We start from the raw sequence: 7,718 nt of genomic DNA, 5'->3' as shown, positions 1-7,718 counted from the left end.
AGGTTCACATGCTCCTTTATTGCCAGCCCTTTCTGTCCCCAGTGGGGTCCCTTACTGCTCAATAAAATGTTTTTGTGTAACAGATTTCTAGGGTCGCCAGTGCTCAGACTTAGGTCACTACCCCTGTGCTAGGCACTCCTGCCACCCGGGAAAGGTTCCAAAGGTGGAACAGCTCCAGGGTGTGCCAGGGATCAGAGCAAAATCCTGAGAGGATGGAGATGATGGAGTTTGGGCACAGTCCCTAAAGCATCTCAGTGGTTGAGCTTCTGTGAGAAGGCACATCCCGTGTGTGTGTGTGTGTGTGTGTGTGTGTGTGTGTGTGTGTGTGCGCGCGCGCTGGGGGGAGGGGGTCCTTAGAGGAGGCAGCTGGGGGAGGGCCTGAGGCTGGAAATGGGGAATGGCGTGCGGCCTCTGAGCAAGCACAGGCACTTAGCCCTTGAGGTTTCTGGGAAAGCTAGAGCCACAAGGGCCACGAGATAAGGCAAGTGTAGCAGCAGAACCCAGGTGCCAGGTCTTCCTCAGAACCTATAGTTCTCCACGAGGCCGGGCCTTCCACGCTGAGGTAGGAGGGATCCTGGCCAGAAGGTCAGCCAGCACCTCTGGGAGGAAGATTGCTGCGGTGGGGGCTCTGCTGCCATGGAAACGACTTCATTTCCTTCTACTCAAATAGCCTGCTGACTGGCTTCCCGCTCTGTTGAGTAAAAGGGTCGCTGACTCTCCCCAGTAGGTTGTTCAGTTCACATCCCAGAAATCCCTCTATTCAGGCCCTGGGGAGGTGTAGCGACTCCTGAGGGCGCTCTTTCCTGAGGCTGGGTGACAGAAGTGGGGGAGGTTCCTGATAGTTCCCAGGTGCTGGTTGAAGTGCCCAGAGAATGGTCATGCAGGTTGGGGAGTCAAGTAGGTGGAGAGAGAAGGTCGAGGGCAGAGGGCCCCTTCCTGAATCCAGAGCTCACAACGTTACCCCCTCTATTTCCAGAAACTATCTCTTCCCCCACACCAGCCCCCATGGCCCAGTACCGGGAAACCGGGAGCCCAGAGCACTTGTGGCCACAGAGACACTGGCTGGCAGCCCTCGGGGTGGGCGGGGCCGGCTGCAGGCAGATGGGGACGAGGTGTGCTCCCGGGAGGCCTCGGGCTGAAGGTGGCCCTCTGAGAGAAGCACCCCAGCTTCGACAGGAAGGTTAGAGGTGGGGGAGAGCAACCGAGGGCGCCCCCTCGGAGCAGTGGGAGTGGGAAGAGGGGCGGGGGCGGAGGGAACCCGCGATAGGAGGCGAGTGGGCTCTCCGCAGAGGCCAGCTTAGCCCGCGGGAGCTGCCTCTGAGCAAGGGGCGGGAGGGCAGTGCCGCCCTGTGGCTGCCGGGCTTCGTGGATCGCGGCTCTCCGCACACGGGTCGCAGGGTCCTGTTACGCTGTATCCCCTCCCTCACCCCGCCCCCCTCGCGAGGCCGCGCCGCTGGGTGGCCTGAGTCCACGGGCATAGCCCCATCACCCGCCCCTCTCAGACCCGCCTCTGCCCGCCTGCCTGGCCCTGCGCAGCTTGCGGCCCGGGGTCCTCGAAGGTCCCCGCGCACTCAGCCAGCGGCCTCTGCTGTGTCTGCTGCTCCTGCTGGGTCTGCTGCCGCGGCCGGTAACCCGTGCAGACCACACCGGGCACGTCCAGCACCCCAAGTCCGCGGGAGCGCACGTGGGCCCTGATGCGGGACTTCCCGCTTGTGGAGGGGTGGCTGCAGTGTGTGCGGGCTGCTGGGGGCCGGTGGGGGCCTAGCCTGGCCCTGGGCAGAGGAGCAGGTCCGGAGCATGCAGAGCTAGTGAGGAGGCTCCCTCACACCACCCCTGGATGTCCTGTCCATCATCTACAGATGCCTTTCCCCTTCTCTGTCATCCCCTCCCTGGTCGGAGCCCCTCAGCCCAGGCCGCAGCTGCTCCTAGTATAGTCTGAGACAGTGTGAGGTGGGGGACCCCCAGGCTGGCCCAGGCCTGGCAATGTGTCCTGCCTGATCCCAAGACCTAAGGAGCCCACCCATTTGCCTTGACCTCCCTCCAGCCACAATGAGATGCCCCTGGTCCTGAGGCAGTTTTACCACAATGGGCTACAGGATGTTAATCTGCACAGTTTCAGCCATGGCCAGACCAGCTTGGACAGGCTGAACGATGGTCTCGTAGGTGCCCAGGTACCAAAGGGACACACAGGGTGCCACCATGGCTGCTGGGGAATGTGGGGCCTTTTGGGGGCTTCAGAGACCACAGGTTAGTCACATTGGAACTAAGTTACCATAGTGACCTAGAAAGTGCCATGCCATGGATGCTGGGGGCTACAGGGGTCACAGTGAGCCAAACCTGACGGGCATCCAGGTACCACAGAAAAAGCAACGCATTACATGTGACTTCTGGGCACAGTGAGTGCTGTGCCAGCTGAGGAGGCTATGAGAAGCCCAAGCAGTTCCAAAGCCCAAACTAAGCCTTGGCCTTCTGTCAGTTCTGGTCAGCCTACGTCCCATGCCAGACCCACGAACGGGATGCTGTGCGCCTCACCCTGGAACAAATTCACTTCATCCGCCTTATGTGTGCCTCCTATTCTGAGCTGGAGCTTGTGACCTCAGTTAAAGGTAGAAGGGGGACTTCCCTGGTAATCCAGAGGCTAAGACTCCACGCTTCCACTGCAGGGGGTTCAGGTTTGATCCCCTGTGGGGGAACTTAGAGGCTTCATGCTGCACGGCACGGCCAAAAAAACAACAAAAAAAAAGGTAAACAGACTGGTGGCGGTAGGTGTTAGGGACTTCAGTAAGCTACCCCTGCCTCTGAAAATGATCATCTGACCTACCTGCCCCCAGCTCTCAACAATAGCCGGAAGTGGGCTTGCCTCATTGGTGTGGAGGGCGGCCACTCACTGGACAGTAGCCTCTCCATCTTGCATACCTTCTATGCACTGACTGTGCACTATGTGACACTCACCCAAACCTGCAACATGCCCTGGTGAGCACAGTGCAGATGGTAAGGGCCCAGTGAGGCAGGGATCTGCCCAAGATCACGCTGGGGCCCAAAGCAAGTTTACCCCTGGGATCCGGCCCTGAACCTGGGGTCGGGGGGGCGAATGGAGGTTTGCAGAACAAGACTGAATCCCCAGAAGGGCCCTGCTACTGCCAGGCACAGCCCAGTTTGGATCCCTCCTCTTGCACCAGGTAGTTGCAGGTGTAGACGTTTCGACAGAACCTCTTTCTAGGCTCTTGTAGCCAAGTCATGGCCACCAGTCAGACTGCCTCCTGGGCATCCTGCAGGACACAGAGCTCAGCAAAGGGTATCCACCCTTCTACAGCAATGTCAGTCGGCTGACAGGCTTTGGTGAAGTAAGGACCCGGGTTTCATACCCTGCCCCACATGAATGTACAGCCCCACCTGTTCCCTACAAAAAAATGCACACAAGATAAATGCAGCCCTGATGACCTCTCCCCATCCTGTCCCTGCAGAAGGTGGTGGCAGAAATGAACCTTCTGGGCATGACGGTGGACTTGTCCCATGTCTCGGATGCTGTGGCACAGCGAGCCCTAGAAGTGTCACAGGCACCTGCCATCTTCTCCAACTCAGCTGCCCGGGGTATGTGCAAGAACACTCAGAATGTTCCTGATGATATCCGGCAGCTTCTGGTGAGACTGCCTTGGCCCTCAAACCTAAAGCAAGAGATTCAAACCAGGAGCCCTTGAACCTGAGCCTCTTCTCCCTCAATTTCCTCAAACGCCAGGTTAAATATCTTCTGCCCCCAAAACCCACGGTACACAGCCCCTGAACCTTTGAGCCCTAGGTGGGGCTCTAGGTGGTAAGATACTCCTCCACACCCGGAAACCCAGGGCCAAGACACCACCCAGACCAGGGCTGCGGCTCCTCCATTCACATGAATCCAGAGGAGAAGACTGACCTCAAAGCCAGGGCCGAACACCTTCCTCACAGGGGCCGAGAGAGTGAACAGGCAGGTGGCTGTGCTGGGGACCAAGCTGACCGTCCACCGGTTTGCCCCTGCAGAAGAACGGTGGCATCGTGATGCTGTCCTTGTCCATGCAGGTGCTGCAGTGCAACCCGTTAGCCAACGTGTCTACTGTGGCAGGTGAGCCTCACCCTGGGCTCTCTGAAAACTCTGATTTGGAGCTGAAGCTGGGTCCAAATTTGGAGAGGACTTCAGAAGAGCCCCAGTGGTTTGACCTACCTGTTGGCAATAGGTACAGCTCCCAAAAACCCAATAATGGACAGTACACAGCACCTTGGTGCCATGTAGAACTGGAGCCACAGAATCAAAACTGCGATACTGATGGGTATCAGGGAGGCTGTCAGACACTGCTTTATGTCAAAAACAGAAAGAAAATATCCACTATCAGAACTGTTGTTTGACTGACTTTTTTTCACATCTTTCTGACAAAATTCGTGAAGTTGTGAGTACCATAAGCGTCATTACACTTCTGTTCAAGATGTAATCTCTGGCTTACAGTCATTGTTTAGCTTCTGTATATTGCAGTGTACAGGAAGGTCTGTATTAGTCTGGTTGGGCTGTTATAGTAAAACACTATAGACTGAATGACTTAAACAGAAGAAATTTATTTTATCACAGTTCTGGAGGATGGAAGTCCAAGATTAAGGTATTGAATACCATAAGAATTGGTTTGTGGTGAGAACAATCTTCCTGGCTTGCTGATGGCTGTCTTCTTGCGGTGTCCTCACACAGCCTTTCCTCTATGAGCAGAGGGAGAGAGATCTCTGGAATCTATTCCTCTTCTTATAAGGACACCATCAGTCCCTGTCAGATTATTACCCCACCCTTATAACTTCATTTAACTTCAGTTACCTCCCTAAAGGACCTATCTCCTATCTTCTACAGTAAAATTGAGAGGGGCTTCAACATATATTTTTTGTGGGGACATAATTCAGTCCATAACAACATCTTAAGATAGCTTTCTCTGATTTTCACTAATACCTTCCTCTTTGTCTAGAAATTATTCAAGTTTCCTTAATTAATTTTTTTTAAATTTTCTTACATTATCCTTTCCCTTTAAATGCTCTCTTCACTTTTTAACTGGCATTTCTTGGAAATGAAGGCACCAATGTATTGATTACTCTCCCCACTGTAACACAGCGTCTTCTCCCATGACTTTCCTGAAATGGTTCCATTTTTTTCATAAAAGTTTAGTCATCAAATCAGATGGTTTATTTTAAGTTCCCATAGGATTTTCCCTTTGGGAAACAACTGACTCCATTAAATGGTGCTTCTTTTAAAACTACCTTCCTTTATGTTTTATAGCAATCTTATGATTTCTGTTGGCATACCACCTAGCTTCTTTCTGATCATTCTTTTTTTTTTTTTTCAGTTGTTTCTCTCCTCACTCCTTAGTGCTAGATACTACATACAGTTGGTCTTCTTCTCATCTCTTATATACTCTCTCTCTTACTCCAGCAGCTTTGTTTACCATTTAATATATTATCTGCCAGGCACCTTCCATATGTTACCAACATCTCTCCCTCTGTCTTTGTCATTTCAGCCTTCGCTATGCTCTCTGAACTCTCACAGGGAGATCTATTTAACACAGGAATCTCAGTGGAAAATACTAGTAAGTTATTTCTTTACTAAGTAAAGCCCTTACAGATCACATGGTCCTGATCCATCTTGCAGCCACGTCATCTGGACTATGTGACCTCCGATGTCACAATAGCAGAGGACCAGACCAGAGGGACATTGGCTCCTAATGACCTCAGCTCAGAAGTGATACACTTTATTCTGCTTCTTTGCCACTGGCCACAACTATTCAAAGGAAAACAGTCTAACTACAAAGGGGGATGAAAAATGTAGATAAGCACATAGGATATTTGATGAGCCCTATCTCGAGGTGACATCATCTCCCATCAAACTTTTATTTCACAGAGAAAACACAGACTATAAAGCAAAAACACCCCTAAATAACTTTTTCTCTTTACGTACAAGGATAGCTTTTCTACATAGTTTATAAATACCTATTCTCACTTCCTCAGTATCTTCCATTCATTTTCCCATCTCATTGGTATTGTTAAGGTTTTCCTCTTTAGCAATTTTATTTTGGCCCCCTCCCATTAAAAAGCTGCTCCCCTCCCATTAAAAATTACTCTTGCTTGATGCCAAGTAATTCTCTAACTACCTTTTCTCTCTTCCTAATTTCACAGTACAGTTTATCAAAAATTGTATTTATTCTTACTGTCTGTATTTTCTTATCTTTATGTACCTCGTGACTCACACAATTTTGCTATTTTCTTCTTACTTATCTGCACTGGAATTGCATTCACCGACATTGTGATTAAATTGAATGAATATTGTTTGGTCATTATGTCACCTTTCAGCAATATTTGATTTTGTTGATCAAATTTGTCATCTCAGAAAAATCTTTCACCTTAACAACAGTAGCATCTTAATCTGCTACTTCTTCCGCCTGCCTCTGGACATCCACTTTCATTGGGCACTCTCACTTTGCCCTCTCCCAAGAGATGTGTATTTCTCAGAAGCTCTCTTCTGCCCTTGATAGATGGTCTCATCTACTCTTGTGATTCCAGCCACCATATATATCACAGATCTTGACCTAAAACTTACATATCTCTCTCCTGAGTCTCTTACAAACCTAACTAATTGCCAAGTGAAAACCTCTGCCCAAATATAACATGGACACTTAAAATTAATTATGTGATATTACTGAACAATTAATTTTACCTTCAATACTTACTTCCACTATTCATCTCTCTACATCATTTATACCACCACTATTTGTACAGTTGCCCAAGTTGGATACTGAGGAAACACTGAAGACTCTGGACTCTGACAACCCTCAGAATGGGAGAAAATATTTGCAAACGAGCAACTGACAAGGGATTAATCTCCAAGATACATAAACATAAATAAATTTGTAAAATATATAAGCAGCTCATGCAGATCAATATCAAAAAAACACAACCCAATGAAAAAATGGACGGAAGACCTAAATAGACATTTCTCCAAAGATAGCCAACAAACACATGAAAAGATGCTCAACATCACTAATTATGAGAGAAATGCAAATCAAAATTACAAGGAGGTATCACCTCACACCGGTCAGAATGATCATCATCAAAAAATCTACAAACAATAAATGCTGGAGAGGATGTGGAGAAAATGGAACCCTCCTACACTGTTGGTGGGAGTGTAAATTGGTACAGTCACTATGGAGAACAGTATGGAGGCTCCTTAAAAAACTAAACATAGAACTACCATGTGACTCAGCAATCCCACTTCTGGGCATATACCTGGAGAAAAGCATAATTCAAAAAGATGCATGCACCCTAATATTCATTGCAGCACTATTTACACTGGCCAGGACATTGAAGCAACCTAAATGTCTGTCAACAGAGAAATGAATAAAGAGAATGTGGTACATATATACAATGGAATATTACTCAGCCATAATAAGGAATGAAATAGTGCTATTTGCAGAGACATGGATGGATGTAGAGACTGTCATACAGAGTAAAGTAAGTCAGAAAGAGAAAAACAAATATCGTATAATATCACTTATATGTGGAATCTAGAAAAATTGTACAGATGAACTTATTCGCAAAGCAGAAATAGAGACACAGATGTAGAGAACAAACACATGGATACCAAGGGCAGGGGATGGGGGTGGGATGAATTGGGAGATTTGGATTGACACATATACACCACTATGTATAAAATAACTAATGAG

The 7,718-nt window shown here is 49.0% G+C and overlaps 1 protein-coding gene across 1 annotated transcript in view; it reads left to right on the top strand.

Moving 5' to 3' along the window:
* LOC103079005 (dipeptidase 2-like) overlaps positions 1-4,377 on the top strand; it is a 5,184-nt gene extending 807 nt beyond the window's left edge. Inside the window, 9 exon segments of the mRNA XM_082931484.1 lie at positions 977-1,112; positions 1,641-1,720; positions 2,045-2,171; positions 2,477-2,606; positions 2,832-2,973; positions 3,276-3,301; positions 3,304-3,344; positions 3,465-3,641; positions 4,015-4,377. Of these exon segments, the coding sequence (XP_082787610.1) occupies positions 977-1,112; positions 1,641-1,720; positions 2,045-2,171; positions 2,477-2,606; positions 2,832-2,973; positions 3,276-3,301; positions 3,304-3,344; positions 3,465-3,641; positions 4,015-4,377 (1,222 nt within the window).
* Positions 4,378-7,718: the final 3,341 nt, after the last annotated feature.

Source organism: Lipotes vexillifer, unplaced genomic scaffold, assembly GCF_000442215.2.
Source record: "Lipotes vexillifer unplaced genomic scaffold, Lipotes_vexillifer_v1.1 scaffold923, whole genome shotgun sequence".
In the NCBI taxonomy this organism is placed as follows: Eukaryota; Metazoa; Chordata; class Mammalia; order Artiodactyla; family Lipotidae; genus Lipotes; species Lipotes vexillifer.
Note: the sequence above shows the minus strand (reverse complement) of the source record. Positions and strands in the feature narration are given on the sequence as shown.